This window comes from Haplochromis burtoni, unplaced genomic scaffold, assembly GCF_018398535.1.
Source record: "Haplochromis burtoni strain Fernald_Lab_line unplaced genomic scaffold, NCSU_Asbu1 Contig_301, whole genome shotgun sequence".
Lineage (NCBI taxonomy): Eukaryota > Metazoa > Chordata > Actinopteri > Cichliformes > Cichlidae > Haplochromis > Haplochromis burtoni.
Genome location: NW_024582662.1, coordinates 460,391 through 483,944, shown reverse-complemented (window position 1 = coordinate 483,944; position 23,554 = coordinate 460,391). Strand labels below are relative to the sequence as shown.

Sequence of the window (23,554 nt, the reverse complement as noted above, 5' to 3'; positions counted from 1 at the left end):
TTCAGGAATAGTTCTGCAGGCTTCTTGAAGAATGTTTAAAGCTGTCTTTGGATGCTGACTGCTTTTTGTTCTGCTCTTTGTGAAGATGATCTCACACTGCTTCAATGAAGTTGAGGTCCAGACTCTGGGGAGCTCGGTCCATGACTGATAATGTTTTATTGTGTTTTTCTATCCAGTTATGCTTTTTCTGGAATAACAGTGTGTTTGGGATCATTGTCGTGTCATAAAATGAAGCACTGATTGACACATTGACACATGATGGATCAAATCTGATGGTACTTTTCTGTGTTCAAATTTCAAATGATTTAACTCAGGAGTTTCACTTTTGGATTCATTCATATGACTAGTTGCCACTGATTTTCCATTTGTCCAGTTGTTGTGTAATTTGGCATACCTTATTCTTTTTTAGATTTTTTTTCCTTCTTTAAAAACTACATCTTGACAGCCATCTTTTCTACCGAGACCATTCCTGATGTGGTTTCAGTGAACAGTAGATCTCTCAGGTCGTGTGTCCAGCTTGGAGCTGAAAATATATATATATATATTTTGCTTGGAGCATAGCTGAGCCACTGTGTGAGAGCTGAGCAGCGAAAGGAAATTAAGTGAGGAGCCGGCTCTCGCTCAATGGGAGTCGACTCTTTTGATTCACTACAAAGCACTCTGTAAGCACGGCTCTTAGAGGTGATGCTTTTGTGCATGACACATTATTGAACGTTATGTTGTGTGTCATGGATACTGTTGACTCCAATTCTCCCGACCACTATGTCGAGCTGAGACAGCAAGACCAAGACAAGACCGAGGGATCCTAGCCCAAGACAAGACCAAGACCAAAGTCCGTCGAGACAAGACAAGACCAAGACCACGTGGTCTAGAGACCAAGACTGGTCTCGAGACATCCAACTCTAGTACCGAGCATCCTCTGGTATTAACGTGATAGCGTTCCATAATGTAAAAGTGAAAACGTACAGGCTCTGAAATGTACTCAAAGTATGAAAGTAAAAATAATCTCCTTAAAGCACAATTCAATTAATCACATTTGTACAAAGGTAACTGAACCATGGTATATTATATTAATCTAAGAATAAAATACAGTTAGTACATGATAATAAAACATTTTCGGATTTAATTCTGATGGATGTGCTTTAAATGCAGTGAAAAAGAATTTAAAAAAATAACTATTTTCTGTTCTGATTGTGGGTGAAAGTAAAATGAGTACAGTCAGGGTTTAAAGTGAAACTCAGTAGGTGAGTCTGTGTAGTGGCTCAGCATAGGTGAAAGAACCACACAATCATTTCTAATCAGCACACTGTACTGCCACAGTTTTTCAATAGTTTTTCTACTATAAAACTTGTAAAACTCAGCTTCTCTTTTTTTTCTTAGAAGAGGCAATGATGCATATAAATAGTTTTTAAGTGTTTTTGTGGATATTTTGTTAATTCCATTTACATATAGGAGAATTTCACCTACTTCACTGAAGAGGTGTGCCATCCTGCCTAGACATCTTGCCCCTCCTTTACTATTACTATTAAATAAATTAACTCCTAAATAACTAAAAGGCAAGATTTATGAAGTTATCATGGGCCAATTCCGACCGGTCACAACAGTTCATTTTACATAAAAAAAAAAAAATTAAACCGGACTAAACACATTATAGTTCAGAGGTTGCTCAGATGAAGAAACTTTCGCTCAGTTTATTTGAAACCTATACTCCTTTAATGTGAATGTATCTTGTTACATGGATATGGAAAGAAATATCCATAGGCATAGCACAAACGTAACGTGTAAAACTGAGACATACAAGCTTCCAGACGTTTCTTTTCTAAATAAACAGAATAGCTCTTGGCCACTTTACTAGAAAACATAGATTTACCAATTACAGACACTCACCTGTTACACACTCAAATGTCCTTAGTTATTTATTATGCTAACATTAATGTTAGCCTGCTTTAAGTAGAGAAAGGTCAATTAACATCAGTGTTATTCCACGTTACCTGGATCATATTTATATTCAGAAATATAAAGAGATTAGTTAGCATATGTTTACTCCAGAGGATGATCCACAGTGATGTGCATCCATTGTGTTCTGCAACCGCGCATTGACTGACTTTTCCCAGCGGAAGCTCGTCCAGCATGCAGCAGCAGATTATTATATAGGCAACTGTGTACTGTCTGTAATTGGTAAATTATATTTTCTGCTGTATTTAGAAAAAGGGACGACCACTTTATTTGAATAAATAAATAAACAAAATGCAGGTATACGGAGGAACCTCAAATGTCCCAGTTTTACACTAGGACATGAACACAGCTGGCAGTGTGAAGTTTGTCTCAAAATTATACATATTATACACATTTGTAAATCATACCGTACGTGCACTTGCCCTTTTTTAGGTTTCTCTCCATATATAAATAGCGACTGTGAATGTCAGTTTAAATCGTCTTACCTGTAAAACTTGCCGTCTTTACCGGAAGTCAATGTACACACCTTAACGACTGGGCGTGTTTATTTTTTCCAGTGTAACTGAAAAGTTAAGTTTCATTTTCCTGTTCTGGAACAACATCTGCTATCTAGTCGGCGACAGAGGTAAGTCCCTATTCTGGTGTTTCGCCTCTCTTTTTTTTTTAAGTAATATATAGTGTTTTTATGCATGGATAACGGATGTATGATTGCTAGAACTTATGCACAGATGTGCTGTCTGTTTGCTCTCCTGTGGTTTCTGATGTTATAGACCTTAGTGTTACTGTAATTACAGAATGTAACTTTGTTTATACATATACATGCACACACACACACACAGACACACACACATATCTATATAAGGGGCATTTGTGTATACAGTAGATTTGTTGATTTGGATAGTGATAGCAGTTAAGTCTAAACGGCTAAGCTATATGGATAATATGGGTAAAAGTACGTGGTAAGAGTCTTCATCTTTGTATTCAGATGTTTTCAGTCTCATTGCCTAGGCAGGCAGTTTTTCCTTCCTTCCTGTCACCCACAGAGGAACAACAGAATTACTTACAATTAGATTAAAATGTTAAAAGCTAATAGAAAATGCAAGATTTATCTCATATAAAAAGTGCCACATATAGTGTGGTGCATATATTTGAAAAAAAACAAAACTTTTTATTTATCTGTTTTGATAGATTAAAATTACAAAATGGAAGAAGGAAGAACTAGCCTGAAGAAAAGAAAGAGAGTCACGGATGAGAAAGATGACAAGAGTAAGTCCTTCGGGTCATTTTACCCTGAAGATCTATTTATTTAAAATATATTTCTGTGTACGCAGTAGAATTTTTCTGAAGCTGTTGATGTTGCAGGCTATAATGAGACATGGCAGTTTTGAGGGTACTTCCTATTCTCTATTGTCCTCCTAGTTGTTAAATGCATATATATGATATATATGCCTAAATGAAACTGCCTTTCTTTTGTTCCTTCAGATAAAGACATGCATAATTACATTAAAATTATCTTACGTGATTGCATGATTTTGGCAGATATGGCTGACCCTCTCTGTGCCTGGTTCTGCTCGAGTCTTCTTGTTAAAAAGTTTTTCTTTGCCACTGTCACCAAAGTGCTTGCTCATAAGGGGTTATCTGATTTTTGGGGTTTCCTCTGTATTATTGCAGGGTCTGTACCTTCCAATAGAATGCATTGAAGTGACTGTTGTTGTGATTTGGTGCTATATAAATAAAACTGAATTGAATTATAAATATTTGCATTATCACAACTATTACAATGAAAGTAGGAAATACTCCCACAACTGGCATCTCTCTTTATACAACCTCTACAATTGCAAATTATTAGTACATTGTAAATTGACCATGAAAATACATTTATGTTATTTTTTTAATGGAGAAATTACTTCTTCCTTTTTTTTTGGTGTTGCAAAAAACAGACCTCTGGCGTGTAAAATGTGGAGACAAAAAGGGTTGGATGGATGTAGAGAAGTTGAGAAAAGGTAAGTACAGTCTTACCTTTCTTACCAGTCTTACCAGTCTTTCCTTTTTCTATTTTTGTACATACAGTGAAATATATAAATCAATAAATAAATAAAGAATTTTTCATTAAAACGATTACGTTTTTCGTCATAACTATAGGTAAGGATTGTATTGAGTTTGAAGGCTCCTTTTACAGTCCACCTGAGTTTGAGAAGCTTGCAGGAAAAGATTCATGTAGAAAATGGAAGTCATCTATTTACCACAAGAAAGCTCCTCTGCACTTTTGGTTCAAGGTACTTTTTTTTTTTTTTTTTTGCATTTCTGTGAATCTACAAAAATCTGATTTCACTAAATAAACTGTTGAATTAACTTATCACAGAGAGGTGATCTAACCACTACAGGATATAGACAAAAAAAAAGAAAACGACAATCATCAGACCTTGAGTCCCAGGACCTCTTAACAGGTTTGTCTGCTCTTTCTTCTATCTGTGCCTCAAAACCAGAGAATGTTTGAGAATATGAACCAAAAGCATGCAAACATTATTGTAATATTTTTAATAAGCTCTTTCAAAACTTCAGTAGTTTTGACAAATACCCTACAGAAGTTGAGAAAAAAAGAGTTGCAATTCTCTTTATCTCGGCCTCCAACTTTCCCTCATCCAACCCCTGCAACTTGTCCAAAATGCTACAGCACGTTTTTTAAGCGGTACCAGAAAACCTGATCATATTACACCTGTCTAAGCCAACCTTCACTGGCAAATACCGTATTGTTTTTGAAATCCTTTTGTACACTTTTAAAATTTTAAATAACTTGGCGCCCAGCTACTTAATCGACCTCCTTGACCTATATACCCCCAAGAGAGCACTTAGATCCTCTAATCAGTGGCTCTTAGTGCAACCAATGTCCAGATGAAAGACTAGGGGGCATTGTGCTTTTGCTATTGCTCCACCTAAACTTTGGAATAGCCTGGCGATTGATGTCCGTCCATCGGAATCCATTCAATATTTCAAGTCACGTTTAAAAATCCACCTGTTTAAGCTAGCCTTTGAAACAAATTCGATTTTAACTTCTACCCGTATCAAGTTTGTGCCACGCCACCTACCTTTAACTATTCCGTAATGATAATTGTATTTTTTTTGTTCTTCTATTGTTGTAATCCCGCAATACAGCACTTGTGTGAAAATTGAATTGAAACTGAGAAAAAGTTACAAAAATCTCAGTTTACGTTGTTATATTTTAAACATTTCCATTTCTTGAAAGAATATTAGAAGGAAGTTCATAATGAAGATGTCATGGTCCGGAGTCTGTGACTCTGTGTTTATGTTTTAGTTCATTATTATTCTGTGGTTTTGGGTACCTTGGGTGTTTGTACTCTTCTGTTTCATGGTTCATGTTCCTATGTTCTGTGTCCCCCAGTCTGTGTTAAGTTGGTGTGTTATGTCATTACGTGTATGTGTTTCCTGTTTTACTTTGAAGGTCCATGTCTGATCTCAGTGTGTTCAGGTTACTTTTCCCCTGTCTTGTCAGGTCGGATTACTCCCAGCTGTGCCCTCCTTTTGTGTCTCATTCCCTCGTTATCCTTCTGTGTATTTAAACCTCGTGTCTGCCTCTGTTAGTTGCTGGTTTGTCTGTGTTGTTCCCCTCGGTCTTCCTGCATCTCGCTGTCCGTCTCTCTGTGTATTTCCCGTACCTCCCTGCATCTTCGTTCTGGTTTGTTTTGTTAGTTTTGCCCAGTTTAGGTTTTCCAGTTTAATGTTCACCTGCCACTTCTGTTTGTATCTACTCCTGTTCAATAAATACTCACCTGCATCAGAGCTGCTGCATTTTGGGTCCCATCTTCAACTCCACACGTCCGCCACCCCGGACACGACAGAAAATGAGGATGGAGAAGAGGATGATGAGGATATGGATGAAGATGATGTATGGGCAGATAAATGGGAAGATAAAGAAGCTACACAGATTTCTATCTCTTCTTCTGAAGAAGAGAGTGAGGAAGATCATGTTAAAGATATAGATGACGATGGAGAAGAGGAAGATGAGGATATAGATGCAGTTGATGTCGGTAACGATGAGCCAAGCACTGAGGAAGATGAGGATGAAGAAAGTGATAATGATGAGGATGAGACTGTGCCTGCTGTTGCCTCTAACCATACTGGCAGCAGTGGTATCATAGGTGACATTTCCAATATATTTCTTATTGGTATGTTTGGATAACAAAGACCTTGTTTGTGTATGAAAATAACTCTTCCTCTTTTTTCAGCGAGTGTAACACCTATGATGAAAGAAGTAAAGGGTATTGTTAACATCCCTCCTGAGGCAAGACAGATTATTTTATTTAAATGATTCACTGTGCTTTACATTGCTGGAAGTTTTGAATATGTCACTGATCTGAGATTACTCTACACCAGCACCGTCATTAAGCTAGAAATGTGGCAAATACTATGGTTCAGCATGACATACAAAATTACAAATGTATGCTTTACCCAATACAGTCCAATTATTCATAATAAATACTAAAATATTCTTCATTGTTTTTAAAACAGAAGAGTACACATCATCCTGACATGCCAAGATCTGAAGTCATTGGAAATAACAGAGATGTGGCACAAAACACAGCAATCAAACAGCTGAATGTTAAGAAACAACCTGAAGAGAAACTGAGTGAGTTGTTCAAACACTAAAAGCACTTGATTTACATTTTTACATTTACAAATGTTTTAGCACATGTGTCCACACGGATAACTACTATAGTAGTTTTGTTTGCAGTTTGAATAAGTATTATTTACTTTCCAAAAGACACTAAACAGCCATTTTATTTGGTACACCTGTCCCATCCATCCATCCATCCATCCATCCATCTTCTTCCACTTATCCGGGGCCGGGTCACAGGGGCAGCAGCCCAAGCAGAGAAGCCCAGACCTTCCTCTCCCCTGTCACCTCCTCCAGCTTGTCTGGGAGAACACCAAGGCTTTCCCAGGCCAGCCAAGAGATATAATCTCTCCAATGTGTCCTGGGTCTGCCCCGGGGCCTCCTCCTGGTGGAACATGGCCGGAACACCTCACCCGTCTAGGAGGCATCTTTGTCAGACACATGAACCACCTCAGCTGGCTCCTTTCGATGTGAAGGAGCAGCTGCTCTACTCTTAGACTCTCTTTCGTAGCCTTCTGCTACTTGGCTGTACCTAGAAATTCTGTCCATAAAAATTACAAACAGAATCAGTGACATCACCCACAGGAACGAGTGCAACTTATTACCGGCTATGCGGACAAACCTCTTGCAACGGTTGTATCAGGATTGAATGGCGGGTAGCAATGGGCCAGACACCCCATATTCCCGGAGTACCCCCCACAGGTTACACAGAGGGATATGGTCGAATGCCTTCTCCAAGTCCACAAAACACATGTAGACTGGTTGGGCAAACTCCCATGCACCCTCAAGTATCCTTGAGAAGATAAAGAGCGGATCCAGTGTTCCACAACCAGAACAAAAATAGCATTGTTCCTCCTGTATCCAAGGTTAGACTAAAGGACAGACTCTCCTTCCAGCACCATGGCAGAGAGCTTCCCAGGTAGGCTGAGGACTGTGATCCCCCTATAGTTGGAGCACACCTTCCAGTTCCCTTTCTTAAAGATGGGAACCAACTCGGTCTGCCAGTCCAGGGGTACTGCCCCTGATCTTCATGCAAAATTGTAGAGGCATGTCATCTACAACATCCAGAGCCTTCAGTAACGTGTGGCAGACCTCGACCACCCTAGGGGCTCTGCCACCAAGGAGCTTTTTGACTTCCTCAGTGACCTCGCCCCCGGACATTGGCAACTTCGAGGAAGTCCTCGAAGTATTCCTTCCACCGCCCGACAATTTTCACAGTCAGCAGTGCTCCACCTGCACTATACACAGTGTGGGTAGAGCACCACTTTCCCCCCCTAAGTGACCTGACGGTTTGCCAGAATCTGTTTGAGGCGGTCTGAAAGTCTTTTTCCATGGCCTCTCCGAACTCCTCCCAGACCCAAGTTATTGCTTCAGCTACTGCCTGCACCGCATTCCACTTGGCCTGTCGGTACCTGTCAGCTGCCTCCGGGGTCCCACAGGCTAACCAAGCCCGATAGGACTCCTTCTTCAGCCTAGTGGCTCCCTTCACCTCTGTTGTCCACTGTTTGGTTCGGGGGTTACCACCACAACAGGCACCAACCACATGGCGGCCACAACTCACTGCAGCGGCTTTGGCTGTGGAGATGCTGAACATGGTCCATTCGGACTCAATGTCCCCAGTCTCCCTTGGAATGCTGTTGAAGCTCTGCCAGAGATGTGCGTTGAAGATCTCGCGGACCTGGGCCTCTCCTAGACGTTCCCAGCACACCCTCACTATACGTTTAGGTGTGCCAGGTCCGAGTGTCCTGAACATATGGCCTTAGGTCTGGTGATACGATTACAAAATCGATCATCGACCTGCGGCTTAGAGCATCCTGGTGCCATACTTATGGACACTCTTATGTTTGAACATAGTGTTCATTATGACCAAACTGTGGTTTGCACAAGAGTCCAACCTCAAAACACTGCTCGGGTTCAGATCCAGGAGGCCGTTCCTCCCAGTCACGCTCCTCCAGGTCTCTCTGTCGTTGCCCACGTGAGCATTGAAGTCTCCCAGTAGGACAACAGCTGTCCAGTTGCTCATTAATGAAAATATCTAATCAGCCAATCACATGACAGCAACTCATTGAAGACATGGAGACATGGACCAGATGATCTGCTGAAGATCAGACTGAACATCAAACTAATTCTAATAATCCCAAAGTGCACATGCTCATATTTTAATTACTTTTCTTTTTTCAGAGAAGACAACAACAAGCACAATTTCAATACCTGGGAAACTTGCCCTGAAGATTAAAGAAGCTTATGGTATCGTTAATAGCCTTCCTGAGGTAAGATGGAGGAAGTTTCTTCAAAATATTTTACAGCACGTTACAGTGCTGGTAGTTTCCACCCTCATGAAAATACAGCTGATTCAAAATTACTTTTATCTTTTAATCCAGCATTGTCCTTTTTTTTTTTTCTTTTTTTTTTGGCCTGTCCCCAGCCTTGCCGTGTTGGTCTATTTGATTCACCTTTGCTTTTATTGTTTATTTTATTTTATTTTCACTTGCTAAACATGGGACAGACTTGACTGGGGGAAAAAAAGGGGGAGAAAGAAAGAGGGAAAGAAAAACAGCGGGGAAGAGGAACAGAGATAAAGGGCAAAAAACAAAAACCAACAAAATAAGCAGACAAAAAACACATATCAATCACCTGGATCACCTGTTGAGAAAGGAAAAAGAGAAAACAAGCAAAAAAAAAGTGCAATATAATAAACAACATCATCGCGATGATCTATGTGAATATAACAGTAAATACTAAATATTAAACGTTATTGTGCAGCACGTAGGATCGACAGCACAGAGTGTGCTTTGAGGTAGGAGCCAAAAGGGGTGTAGTTTGTGTGTGTGAGCACCCGTGTGTACACCTGTGAGCATGAGCGCGCTTCTATGTAACAGGTTCCTTCATGTAATGATCTGCTAGAGGGAGTGTGGGGAGCCACAGCCCCGTCCTCCAGGGCATGAAGCAGGTATGGAGGAGATCAAGACTCCAGACATCCAGAGGCCCCCAGAACACAAGAGACCAAGGAAGACCAACAGAGGGGCAGCCGCGCCACTGTCCCCGAACGAGCTGAGGAGAGTCCCAGATGAGGGGTCACTCAGCAGCCGTGACGCAGAAGCCAGGGGGGGTTGCAGTGACGTGCCCGTGAGCTCCGCCGGCAGCCAGCTGCGCCAGAGTGACCGAGCCCCAGGCCGAGAGGCCGAGGGCACCGCACCCCTGAAGTGGCCCGAGTGAGCCCCAGGCTCCAGGCCCCTACAAGCAGCCACCAGGAGTGAGCCGGTGCGTACCTGGATGCCAATCCCCGGGCACAAAGAAGCACCAATGCACCAATGTCTGAGGGCATCTGCCACTGGCCTGAGATGTCCCCAGAGAGGTGGCGTCTGATACCCAACCTGACATATAGACACAAACAAACAGGCACACACAGATACAAACATCCATTCCCACCCTCATGCTCTCATATGCAATTACTCAGCACTCACCCAACGTGGAGACAGACATAAATAGACACTGTACACACAATCACACTCCCCAAGCGTACTCTAAGCCCCAGATCTAGGTACCCTTGCCCCTGGAGGGGGAAACTGCGCCCAGACCCAGGTAGTGTTACCTTTTTCCCTGGGGTGGAGAGAAGCAGGAATAGTTCTCCAGGCTTTTTGAAGGACATTCAAAGCTCTTCTTTGGATGTTGGCTGCCTTCTGTTCTGTTCTCTGACAAGATGATCCCACACTGCTTCACTAATGTTGAGGTCAAAGCTGTGGGGCGGCCAATCCATGACGGACAGTGTTCCATTGTGTGTTAAAGATATTTCTAATTTATTTTCAACCAATGCCTCACACTTGAACATGTGTTTCAAACGGATCTTGTTTAAAATTGCTTTCAAAATAAAACTGTCCAACTTGAGGTGAATGTTTTTATGGTTTGGTGCTATATGAATAGAAATTGATTAAATTGAATTTTGCTCAAAATGATTTTCATAATAAAACTTCATATTATTTTCCTGATCTACTTTTACTCCATCCAAACTTACCTTTCATAAGAAATTATAAATAAGGGTACTAATGTATAATTGACTATCTTTGCACCAGAAGACTAGACATCATCCTGACACGACAAGATCTGAAGTCAGTGGAAATACCAGAGATGTGGCAACAAACACAGCAATCAAACAGCTGAATGTTAAGAAAGAACCCCAAGAGGAACTGAGTGAGTTGTTCAAACACTAAAAGCACTTGAATGTTGAAATTCTATTTTGCGCATTTTTTGTAGAAGTAGTAGAAATTCGGTTGCAATCTATTTTCTTTGCTCTTCTATTGTCTGCTGTTCCTTCTATCATACCCCCAAACCAGAGAACTGTGGAAAATATTAATCAAAAGCATGCAAACATTGTAGTATTATTTTTAATCAGTTGTTTTAAAACCTTTAAAAATATACCAAGGAAGTTCAGAAAAAGGAGTATGCATTAGCTCAGAACTAGTTATGAAAATCTCAGTGTACATGGTAATATTTTAAACATTAATATCCCTTTTGTACAAGAACACAAGGAAGATCGTGTTAAAGATCAAGATGAAGATGAAGAACAAGAAGATGAGCACATGGATGAAGATGTTGTTGGTGATGATGAGCCTAGCACTGAGGAAGATGAGGATGAAGAAAGTGATAATGATGAGGATGAGACTGTGCCTGCTGTTGCCTCTAACCATACTGGCAGCAGTGGTATCATAGCAGACTGACAGAAGCGAGGCTGCCATATCGCACTATCAGCCCCTCTAGCCATCACCAGTAGGCGGTAGGTGAAGTGTCTTGCCCAAGGACACAACGACCAAGACTGTCTGATTACAAGACGAACTGCCAACTCTTGAGCCACGAACGCCCCAAATGTACTAAAATATTTGTAAATGCTGACATAAAGTAAGAAAAGCTCTTAAAGGACAACCTTGAAACTTGTAGAAAATAGACTGAAACTGTTTTTCTTCTACTTCAACAAAAAGTACGCAAAATAGAAGCTCAACACAATATTCAAGTGCTTTTAGTGTTTGAATAACTCACTCAGTTTCTCTTCAGGTTCTTTCTTAACATTCAGCTGTTTGATTGCTGTGTTTTGTGCCACATCTCTGTTATTTCCACTGACTTCAGATCTTGGCATGTCAGGATGATGTGTACTCTTCTGTTTTAAAAACAATGAAGGATATTTTAATATTTATTGTGAATAATTGGACTGTATTGGGTAAAAGCTTACATTTGGAATTTGTTTTGTATGTCAAGCTGAACCATAATATTTGCCACATTTCTAGCTTAATGACGGTGCTTGTATAGAGTAATCTCAGATCAGTGACATATTCAAAACATCCAGCAATGTAAAGTACAGTAAAATATTAAAATAAAATAATCTGTCTTGCCTCAGGAGGGATGTTAACCATACCCTTTACTTCATATTCTTGTAAACTAGGCGCTATAATTATGGCAATGAAACTAATATAAACAGGTTTAGGCCCACATCAGGCTAGTAGTTTGATAGCAATTCTGATCTGTAATCAACATACATCTTTATTGGCAAGACCAGTTGTTAGTGTGTTCTTATTACAACAAATCCAAATTTTTCTTTATTTTATAAGATATTTAAAATAATCCATATTATAAAAGGAACAGATTACTCTCAGAGTAGAAGGACGGGGAACCCATCCCTCCCCCCCTGAAGCTAGTAATGTAAGTAGACGGGTATTTTATTTTTGTTTATTCCCCATATAAGAGGTGGTAGGACCGGATGGATATCTCTATATTATTGTACCTTAGCCGCAACTTTCAAGCTTATCTGTAGTATTTGGCAGACCATTGCATTGACGACTGACGTAAGTAGTTCTTCATTTCCGTTAACATCTAGCCCAAAATTTATCATCTCGTTTCATCTTCAGAGATTTTATACCCTCATCGCTTCCGTTATCCTAGTGCCCTATGAAAAGGCTCATCTTGAGTCACCAAGCACCACACTACATAATAAACGTATTCACACTGTATGACCTCATCTTTTATCCTTGTTCAATTTCATATATTGTCTTATATCCATGTCATCTTGAATACTTTTAACAAAAATATAGCCTGGTACTTACGCTAGATTTTCTTTTGACCATAAAAACAAAATCATAAGATAAGTTAACTTTTGTAAAAACCTAACATAAGACGGTTACCGCGAAGTTTATTAATCTCACGTTCCTCCCAAAAATATTATTGGAATTTACCAGATAGAACTACTGGAGTGATATGTTAATTGTGTCGTAAGGTATTGACCATTGTTAGATATTTGCTTTCTTGTGGCCAAATATATGAATCAGGAGCATTGGCATACTCTTAAATCCCTTCTCGAAACGTGTACCAAATAAAATAGAACAGACATACCCCTTATCCCCCTCTTCTCCATACCCCACCCAAGTGTTTGATTCTGAGATTTATTAATCATACTTTTCTCCTTTTTGAGATATTTTTATCAAATTAAAATGTACTGAACTTGAAATTTTGAGTAAGTTGTCCTACAAGCAAATAGTCAGTTTTATTTTAGGCCAGGCTAGATGAAAGTTTCAACCACAAATTCTAAAAACATTGGAAAGTTCCTGTAATGTTGTTTCTGTGATTTATTGTCGGTTAAGATAAGACCTGAAGAATAGAGAGGGAACAGGCCAATTTCTGTATTGTGAGACAATAGGTTAAGTAGCGAGGAGAAAACTAAACCGTATTTATAGTATATTCTTTTATCTTCCTTAAACTTGATATAAATTAATACCTATACAAATAACTATTCAATAAAAAATTAAATGCGTATTTATAAGTGCCCAGCTTAAATTACATAATTCTTTACGAACTCTTATAGATGATATTCAAACCAACTTACTTCAGTTCAATTATGTGTGTTTTGAGGTTTCTTTATAAGATTATGTTAATATTGATTTCAACTTCACACCAAAAGCCTCAAAACTTCACAAAGCATTTCCTTCTTTAGTGGTGGATTTCTTCCCTGTCCCCATACATCTCTTCACTATCTCAGCTCGCTATCTCTACCTCGTCTTTTGTGCAAGCATATAGTCGCGCCTCTGTGCTATCTATGGGTCTGCCTGTAACATCCTCTGGTGCTAGACTCTTCCACTCAGATACAGAGCTTCACAGACCCAGACTCTCCTTCCCTTGTCGAAATCCGGTCTGTCCAGAAGATGGGATTTCTAAGGTACTATCTGACTTGCCATAGCAAAGAGCATGGTCAATTTATTCCCAACCATGGACTCAAGCCTCACATAAAGGTAAATCTTTGCTATAATCTCCTAACTTTATTGAGACAGTTCTGAGAGTCTTGTTTGGAGTGCTGAGTTTTCAGAAAGGGTGCAGATCCAGTGGTCCATAGAGGTATGTAAAATAAATGAGCAGTCCCCGATTTATCTATTAACCCGGAGACCAATTCAGGGATAGGGAATATCAGTTTTAGTGACCCGCAACAATACCCCATTCATAAAGATATTAAAAGTCCCTCACCCACCCCTTCCTCCAATTCACAGGTGGACTGGGCCACACGCAAGTCCAACATAAAATAACAAGCTAGACAATTACACTCTCTAAGTTGGACCCAGGTTTAATCCTTTGAAAAGCAAGTGCTTTTACCAAAAATCAAGAATTCACAGTTTGAATATTTTGAAAGCAATTTTAAACAAGATCCGTTTGAAACACATGTTCAAGTGTGAGGCATTGGTTGAAAATAAATTAGAAATATCTTTAACACACAATGGAACACTGTCCGTCATGGATTGGCCGCCCCACAGCTTTGACCTCAACATTAGTGAAGCAGTGTGGGATCATCTTGTCAGAGAACAGAACAGAAGGCAGCCAACATCCAAAGAAGAGCTTTGAATGTCCTTCAAAAAGCCTGGAGAACTATTCCTGCTTCTCTCCACCCCAGGGAAAAAGGTAACACTACCTGGGTCTGGGCGCAGTTTCCCCCTCCAGGGGCAAGGGTACCTAGATCTGGGGCTTAGAGTACGCTTGGGGAGTGTGATTGTGTGTACAGTGTCTATTTATGTCTGTCTCCACGTTGGGTGAGTGCTGAGTAATTGCATATGAGAGCATGAGGGTGGGAATGGATGTTTGTATCTGTGTGTGCCTGTTTGTTTGTGTCTATATGTCAGGTTGGGTATCAGACGCCACCTCTCTGGGGACATCTCAGGCCAGTGGCAGATGCCCTCAGACATTGGTGCATTGGTGCTTCTTTGTGCCCGGGGATTGGCATCCAGGTACGCACCGGCTCACTCCTGGTGGCTGCTTGTCGGGGCCTGGAGCCTGGGGCTCGCTTGGGCCCTTCGGGGGGTGCCCTCGGCCTCTCGGCCTGGGGCTCGGTCACTCTGGCACAGCTGGCTGCCGGCGGAGCTCACGGGCGCGTCACTGCAACCCCCCTGGCTTCTGCTCCGCGGCTGCTGAGTGACCCCTCATCTGGGACTCTCCTCAGCTCTTTCTGGGACAGTGGCGCGGCTGCCCCTCTGTTGGTCTTCCTTGGTCTCTTGTGTTCTGGGGGCCTCTGGATGTCTGGAGTTTTGATCTCCTCCATACCTGCTTCATGCCCTGGAGGACGGGGCTGTGGCCCCCCCACACCCTCTAGCAGATCATTACATGAAGGAACCTTTAAAAAACAAGCGCGTCCATGCTCACAGGTGTACACACGGGTGATCACACCCACAAACTACACCCTTTTTGGCTCCTACCTCAAAGCACACTGTGTTGTGTTGATCTTATGTGCTGCACAATAATGTTTAATATTTAGTATTTACTGTCATATTCACATATATCATTGTGATGTTGTTTATTATATTGACACTCTTCTATCTATCTATGCTTTTTATCCTACCTTAAACTCTAATTAATCTATTTGTCGTGCTCACTATACTTCAACATTGTCTCCCTCCCCAGCGAATGATTAATAAAATATGATTGTCGTTTGTCTGCTGAATTATATTTTTGTTTTGTTATGATTAATGATTTGCCCTATTATCTCTGTTTCTCCTCCCCGTGTTGTTTAAATTTCCCACTTCTTCTTATTGCTCCCATGTTTTTCCTCTAGTTCATAGTCTTTGTCTCCATGTTTAGCAAGCTGAACTAATTAATATAGTTAAAAAAACATAGTCAATACTGCAAAGGAAATCCAAATTTTAGCCGAGGACGCGCACATGGGAACGATGTCTCGACTAGGTCACACAACTAGAAGACATATACATAAAAAGCTATAACGACAATAGACATATATTAAAGATCACTTATGACATAAGTTTAACTACCTTTATAGTTTTTAGAATTCACTCATTCTTCCATCCTGCGTAGAATATATCTTATGTTCAGCTCGGCTAATCGGTGCTGTGAGTCCAAATCGATCATCCCCTTTATGTATAGAAACATTCAACTGGCCATCGAGGATAGAGCTACATTATCCAAAAAATCATTATCCAAAAAGCTTACTGATGCAAGCTTTCAACTTAGCACTCGGATGCCCAGGGGCAGTATCGATGTTACCCAGGTATGCTAAAATTGTGCAATTGTCGTGAATCATACTGTGCTTACCTAATATAAGTAACAAAATAATTCATAAGTGTAAAATTATGAGCATCGACACCTGTGGCTCATATTAGAAATTAGTCTTGCCAATGTTTCAGTATCTCGAATCTTCAACTTAGAACTCTATTCTGAGATTCCATGTCATACCCATGACTGTCTCAATGCGTTGCTCATGATGATTTTGCTTATTAACCCTATTCTTACATTCTCAGCAACCTGCACAGCTATGTCCTATCTGGTAGATGTCGTTAATCAGCCATGCCACGTGGTGCAACGATAGACAGCATTGGAGAGAGATCGTGATGTTATTAATTTGTATTCTGGGGGTAGAAAAGGAGCCCGGGTTGGGGAGGGGGCGGTAAACGGTGGAGGACAGCTAGTCCATACGGACAACCTTATTATGTCGGGAGGACGTTTTGTTTTTTTTTTTTTTGTTCCTCGGACTGTATCACTTTGATAGTATCATTTTTTCAATTTTTTTTTCGACATAAGGATCATAATCCTGGATCCGTGGCTCCATAGTCTTAACCCCCCCCCTGTGTGTTTATTTGAAGCCAGGGACTTTAGATTCCCATTAGTTCATCTTTATGGGGGAACCCACAAACGTCTTGGGTCATAGTATGAACACTGAGGTGTTCATAAGGCGATGATTTTTTATGACCTCTGGTGTTGATTTTTTTTTTGTTTTTATTGTCTCATTCACTGAGGGTATAGGGGGGCACCAGCGACAATTGCTACCGTTATTGCCCCGCGCCTTATTGTGTTTTCCAGTCAGATGATCGAGTTGTTCCCTTTAAGAAATCCTTTTCTTAATTTGTGAGCTGTCAACTCGTATCACCAGACCTAAGGCCATATGTTCAGGACACTCGGACCTGGCACAGGGTAAACGGTGCACCTAAAGCGTAGTGAGGGTGTGCTGGGAACGTCTAGCAGAGGCCCCAGTCCGCGAGATCTTCAACGCACACCTCTGGCAGAGCTTCAACAGCATTCCGAGGGAGACTGGGGACATTGAGTCCGAATGGACCATGTTCAGCGTCTCCATTGCCGAAGCTGCTGCATTGAGCTGCGGCCGCAAGGTGGTTGGTGCCTGTCGTGGTGGTAATCCCCGAACCAAATGGTGGACACCAGAGGTGAAGGGAGCCACCAGGCTGAAGAAGGAGTCCTATCGGGCTTGGTTAGCCTGTGGGACTCCGGAGGCAGCTGACAGGTATCGACAGGCCAAGCGGAATGCGGCTCGGGCAGTGGCTGAAGCAAAAACTTGGGTGTGGGAGGAGTTCGGAGAGGCCATGGAAAAAGACTTTCGGACTGCCTCGAAGAGATTCTGGCAAACCGTCAGACGTCTCAGGAGGGGAAAGCGGTGCTCTACCTGCACTGTAGTTATTGTGTCAGTTGACACTGTCTTGACTGTTAAAATTTCGATGGCAGGGGAGTGGATGGAGGCGAGAGTACTAAGATAGGCACTCCCATTCAGAAAAGTTAGCCAAGGTACGGGGAGCGATGTCAGGCGGAGAGTCAAATGAAGCCCTTGGTGTGCAGGATATTCCTAGTTGCGTTTTGTTCGTAGTGTTCTTTTGTCCACACTTACTGAAGCCCTGCACGGCATTGTTTGTAGATGTATACATGCCTCCTACCAATTATTTACAATGAAGAAGTCAGGCGGCTAAATACCCTGGACTGGCCAACCGAATGTTAGGTTCCCATACTTCACCACCGACCACCAAGAAAAGAAAAAAACTGCGATAGGTGGTGCGTCCAACATATAGGAACGTCACCTCCTCAGGCCCTACCTGGACTCTCTGCCGATGTGCTGGAAGAAGTTGTCCTTATTAAGTCTAATCCAAATGAACAGGCCCGAGTGTTCTTTTATGTTGAATACCAATTCTTCTATTTTTTTTTTTGTTTCTTTTGTGGATACACGATGCGGCGTCGTTGATCTTTTTCTTGCCGATACTTGATTGTGATAGCAATGGGGAGTTTTGGCCAACCAGTCCTACATAAGTTGTATTGGGTGGGACTTAGAGAAGGACAGGGTACACCAAAACTATACCCCTCGCTAGTATAATTGTATTATTAGGCCTGGGTGGTGGGGGGGTGACTCCGGGGTAGGTGTTTCTGGCCCAAAATTGCTACCAAAGCACTCTCATTTGCCTTATTTGTACTATAGCACGGTGTGGCAAGCTGATCTGTTTGTACCGCATAGCTGGGGTTTGTAAAAACCTCCCCCGGTAATAAGTTGCACTCTTTTCGTTTCTTGTTTGTTATGTCACTTGATTTCCCCCCTGTTGTAATATTTTGGGGAGTAGACAGAATTCTAGTAACAGCCAACTTTTTAAAGATAGCAGCTTAAGTTTTACTATTTTACACAGAGATTAATAGTTAGTTTTAGAGAGTACTTGTTTCATCAATTCACAGTTTGTTTTATTTTAGCCAGCTGAATTGGTACAAATGTCTGACAAAGTATTGCCTCCTAGCACGGGTGAGTTACCGCCATGTTCACAGTTGGAGCCCCTTGTGCAGAAAAAACCCAGCTGATCTTTCCATTTTGGAGAGATTCAATATTCTTTGAATTGCTGGGAAGCCTTTTATTCTCCCAGACAATAGCTGGAGGAAAAGTGTGAACCTTTTGGGACAGGAATGTTTCTTGGCTTCTTTGCTTTGTGTGCTGCTTCTCTCTTTGTGAGCTATCAATGCCCAATTTATGGGGAGAAATGCGATGATAGGATTTTATGGTTTTTATGGTTCCTACATTGTTATGACTGGGGTTTCATTTTTGTATCTCACCATAAAAATTAGAACATCTCTCCTTGTTATGTCTATTTTCGTGAATTATGTAAATAATTTATTATTTCAAACTGTAGAAAATAGACTGAAACTGTTTTTCTTCTACTTCAACAAAAAGTACGCAAACATTTGAAATGTAAAAATGTAAATCAAGTGCTTTTAGTGTTTGAATAACTCACTCAGTTTCTCTTCAGGTTCTTTCTTAACATTCAGCTGTTTGATTGCTGTGTTTTGTGCCACATCTCTGTTATTTCCAATGACTTCAGATCTTGGCATGTCAGGATGATGTGTACTCTTCTGTTTTAAAAACAATGAAGAATATTTTAGTATTTATTATGAATAATTGGACTGTATTGGGTAAAGCATACATTTGTAATTTTGTATGTCATGCTGAACCATAGTATTTGCCACATTTCTAGCTTAATGACGGTGCTGGTGTAGAGTAATCTCAGATCAGTGACATATTCAAAACTTCCAGCAATGTAAAGCACAGTGAATCATTTAAATAAAATAATCTGTCTTGCCTCAGGAGGGATGTTAACAATACCCTTTACTTCTTTCATCATAGGTGTTACACTCGCTGAAAAAAGAGGAAGAGTTATTTTCATACACAAACAAGGTCTTTGTTATCCAAACATACCAGTAGGAAATATATTGGAAATGTCACCTATGATACCACTGCTGCCAGTATGGTTAGAGGCAACAGCAGGCACAGTCTCATCCTCATCATTATCACTTTCTTCATCCTCATCTTCCTCAGTGCTTGGCTCATCGTTACCGACATCAACTGCATCTATATCCTCATCTTCCTCTTCTCCATCGTCATCTATATCTTTAACATGATCTTCCTCACTCTCTTCTTCAGAAGAAGAGATAGAAATCTGTGTAGCTTCTTTATCTTCCCATTTATCTGCCCATACATCATCTTCATCCATATCCTCATCATCCTCTTCTCCATCCTCATTTTCTGTCGTGTCCGGGGTGGCGGACGTGTGGAGTTGAAGATGGGACCCAAAATGCAGCAGCTCTGATGCAGGTGAGTATTTATTGAACAGGAGTAGATACAAACAGAAGTGGCAGGTGAACATTAAACTGGAAAACCTAAACTGGGCAAAACTAACAAAACAAACCAGAACGAAGATGCAGGGAGGTACGGGAAATACACAGAGAGACGGACAGCGAGATGCAGGAGACCGAGGGGAACAACACAGACAAACCAGCAACTAACAGAGGCAGACACGAGGTTAAAATACACAGAAGGATAACGAGGGGATGAGACACAAAAGGAGGGCACAGCTGGGAGTAATCCGACCTGACGAGACAGGGGAAAAGTAAACTGAACACACTGAGAACAGACACGGACCTTCAAAGTAAAACAGGAAACACATACACGTAATGACATAACACACCAACTTAACACAGACTGGGGGACACAGAACATAGGAACATGAACCATGAAACAGAAGAGTACAAACACCCAAGGTAACCAAAACCACAGAATAATAATAAAAACATAAACACGGAGTCACAGACTCCGGACCATGACATCTTCATTATGAACTTCCTTCTAATATTCTTTCAAGAAATGGAAATGTTTAAAATATAACAACGTAAACTGAGATTTTTGTAACTTTTTCCAGTTCTCAATTCCTAATTTTACACAATGCGATTCGGGTTATTATCAATTTTAGTATTTATAACCACAATATATATCATATTCAATTAACGAATAATCCCGTTAGGTTATGTGTGCGTGGCAACAAACTCCTCATTATCAGGGATAGAAGTAGAAAGGAATTTGTAAAATTACAAAACTTTTTGCTAGCTTAATAGAGGGACTTTTTAACGTTTCACTTTTTGATATTTTATTGAATGATTGCGATGTGACGTGATCATCCTTCAACTCTGCCAGGTCGTATTGCCTAAAGTTTAGGGTTTAATTTGACTAGCATAGCAAAATCACACAATGCCCCTATCTTCTATCCTGGGACAATGTTTGCACTAAATCCAAACTGCTTAGAAAACTATATTGCTTCTTGGGGTATATAGTATCGGAGAGTGGAGGATCGTATTTGAGAGTACTGGGCTGACCAAGTTTATTTAAAATTTAAAGTAGTACAAAAAGAGATTCAACATAACAAATACTTGCTTATTTTTGCATTTTGAAGGTTTGCTTAGTCATAGGAAATGAAATAATGATCATGTTTTCTGGAAGTATATTCGCTTCTAAATTATATTAATCTGTTTGCATTTTGTATCAGTGTCATAGGTGGATTGGGGAGTGAGGAAGTTGGATGCCGAGAATAAGAGAGAATGTGCAACTTTTTTTTCAAGGTTCTGTTAGGGTATTTTGTCGAATACTACTGAGTTTTGAAAAGAGCTCTAAATAAAAATATTACAAATTAATGTTGCATGGCTTGTTGTCATATTTCTCAACATTCTCTTTTTTGATGCAAGATAGAAGGAAAGAGCAAGACCAAACCTTTCAGACTGTCCCTGTGGGACTCAAGTCTGTATGATTGGTGTTCTTCTCCTCATTTTGTCGGAGGATCGTGTAATGGTTAATCACCTTTCGTCTGTAGATATTAGTTTTAATTAACAGTGTTCTATTAGCATGAGAGTAGATTTGTTAGTATTTGCAGAATGCCTGAAAAATATAAAGGAAGAAAAACAAAGTACCTGAATCACAAAAGTGCATGAGCTTTCTTGGATAAAATAATGAAACTCCATCATCAAGTGAATTCTTTTCCTGCAGCTTCTCAACTCATAGACTGTAAAAGAGCCTAAACTCAAATACAAGATTTCCTTTTACTAATAACGTATGTTGGATATATTAACTTTAATCTATTTTTAATGCACACTTCTTGTGGTTTATTTTATTGTTTTAGTTATATGTTCAGCTGGTATGTACAATAAACACTAGGGAAAAAGGAAGCACCTTTTGGTTAAAGATATATTTTTTTTTCACGTCCCACTTAACTACCTTGTCTAAACTTCTCACACATCCAGCCCTTTTGTCGTCCCAACATTTTACACGCCAAGAGTCTGTTTTTGCATATGCGCAGAAAAGAAAAGGAATAGTAATAACTCCTATTGAAGATAAGGGTTAATATATTTGAATAAATGTAATATTATCAATGATACAATTATACAAATGTACTAATAATATTCGCAATTCATGAAATTTGAGTTTTGTTAAGAGAGATGTCAGTTGTGGAGTATTTTCTTACTTTTCATTTTTATGTTTGTGTAGTTTATTGGCAGATATTTATTTATAATTCAATTCAAGTATAATGTTTTTATACTAGCACCCAAATTCAACAAGCAACAGTCGAGCTTCAAGTGCATTCATGTGGAAGGTGACATACCTTTTCAATATTTTGGTTATATTTTACAAGAAACCTCTATAATATTTGTATATTACACCCCCTTAATGAGCAGAGCGCTGTGGCTGAACAGAGTAGGCCAAAGAAAAACTTTTTTATACAAGAAGACTTCTCTGGGCAGAACTCCATGGCACAAAGAGATCAAGTGTCAGCTATATCTTGCCCAAAAAAAACCTCATAGCCAAATAAAAGTGAAGGATAATTTGGTTAATGTAATTAGCATTATTTTTTTTCTGTAAATTTGAACTTTTTTTTTAAATTTTGGCTATTTTCATTAGGAGCATATATAGCCCCATCACAATATTCATTTACTGCATTTTTTAAAGCAACTATCTTTTCTAGGAGGACAATTATTTTGTTGATAGTTCTTATTGTTTCCCAGTTTTATTCCCTTAATTTTTATATTACTTGTCTTTTATTTTACCTTTGTGCCTCAAGTATTTGAAGCACTGCTAACTATCTACTTTTATGTCTCAGATAAATTCCTGTACTGCGCTACAACAGAAGTATATTCTTAAAATTTATATTATAGAATTCTTCGAGTTTTCTGGGACATAATAACTTTCTTAATTTGATCAACTATTCTATCTCCTTCTCATCCAGTGACTCTCTTCTTTTTCTCAGGCTAGTTTGCTTTTCCTTTTGTATGGTAACTACTCAAAATGAAAATAAAAAGCTTCTTCTCCTTTTTTCAATATATCACCACACCTTATGTCACTATTTTTATGAGATAAAATTTGCGATTCTATCTATGCTTTTAACATTTTAATATCTTAAGGTTAGATAAGTAGGTTTTTCTTTTGTTATTGTTAATATCCTACTTTTTTGGTGTATTCAGGAAAGGAAGGTAACTGCTCTTTAGGATGCATGAATGAAATTCTGAGATACCTTATAAAATGATTGTATCTTGTGTACCTATTTTTCGACTCCATTTAGCCTCATACCTTATCCATATTAGTTGTTTGGAACGTTACTTATTTAGCAATAATCGTTTTCTGATGTTTCCAACAGAATATCCAATCAACAATTCTAAACTGTATACCTATTCAATTATGCGCGGGCTTTGCTATATAATTTTGTTAAGGATGATGTCAGGTTGTGTGTGTGGCATAAATATAATAAAAACAAAACAAGTGGTGCTTGAGTATTCTCTGTAAATTAACAATTTAGTTATCTATAATTGTCTCTCCAACATCTATTTATTTTACACAGAACCGCAAAACATTAGATCATCTCTTCT

General features: G+C 39.8%; 2 protein-coding genes across 2 annotated transcripts; one reads left to right on the top strand and one right to left on the bottom strand.

Moving 5' to 3' along the window:
• Window positions 1-2,501: 2,501 nt before the first annotated feature.
• On the top strand, window positions 2,502-11,304 carry LOC102296970 (glutamic acid-rich protein). The gene is made up of 11 exons (XM_042228081.1): window positions 2,502-2,581; window positions 3,145-3,222; window positions 3,897-3,959; window positions 4,099-4,232; window positions 4,319-4,403; window positions 5,754-6,113; window positions 6,201-6,256; window positions 6,484-6,601; window positions 8,771-8,859; window positions 10,660-10,777; window positions 11,108-11,304. Exons 2-11 carry the CDS (start codon window positions 3,159-3,161, stop codon window positions 11,302-11,304), a joined length of 1,284 nt encoding a protein of 427 aa, XP_042084015.1. The 5' UTR covers window positions 2,502-2,581; window positions 3,145-3,158.
• Window positions 11,305-19,087: 7,783 nt separating this feature from the next.
• LOC121815786 (nucleolin-like) lies at window positions 19,088-20,112 on the bottom strand. Its single transcript, XM_042228080.1, has 3 exons — window positions 19,596-20,112; window positions 19,453-19,508; window positions 19,088-19,225 (listed from the first exon to the last, which is right to left on the bottom strand). The coding sequence occupies exons 1-3, from the start codon at window positions 20,014-20,016 to the stop codon at window positions 19,088-19,090; spliced, it is 615 nt and encodes a 204-aa protein (XP_042084014.1). The 5' UTR covers window positions 20,017-20,112.
• Between the last annotated feature and the right edge of the window lie 3,442 nt (window positions 20,113-23,554).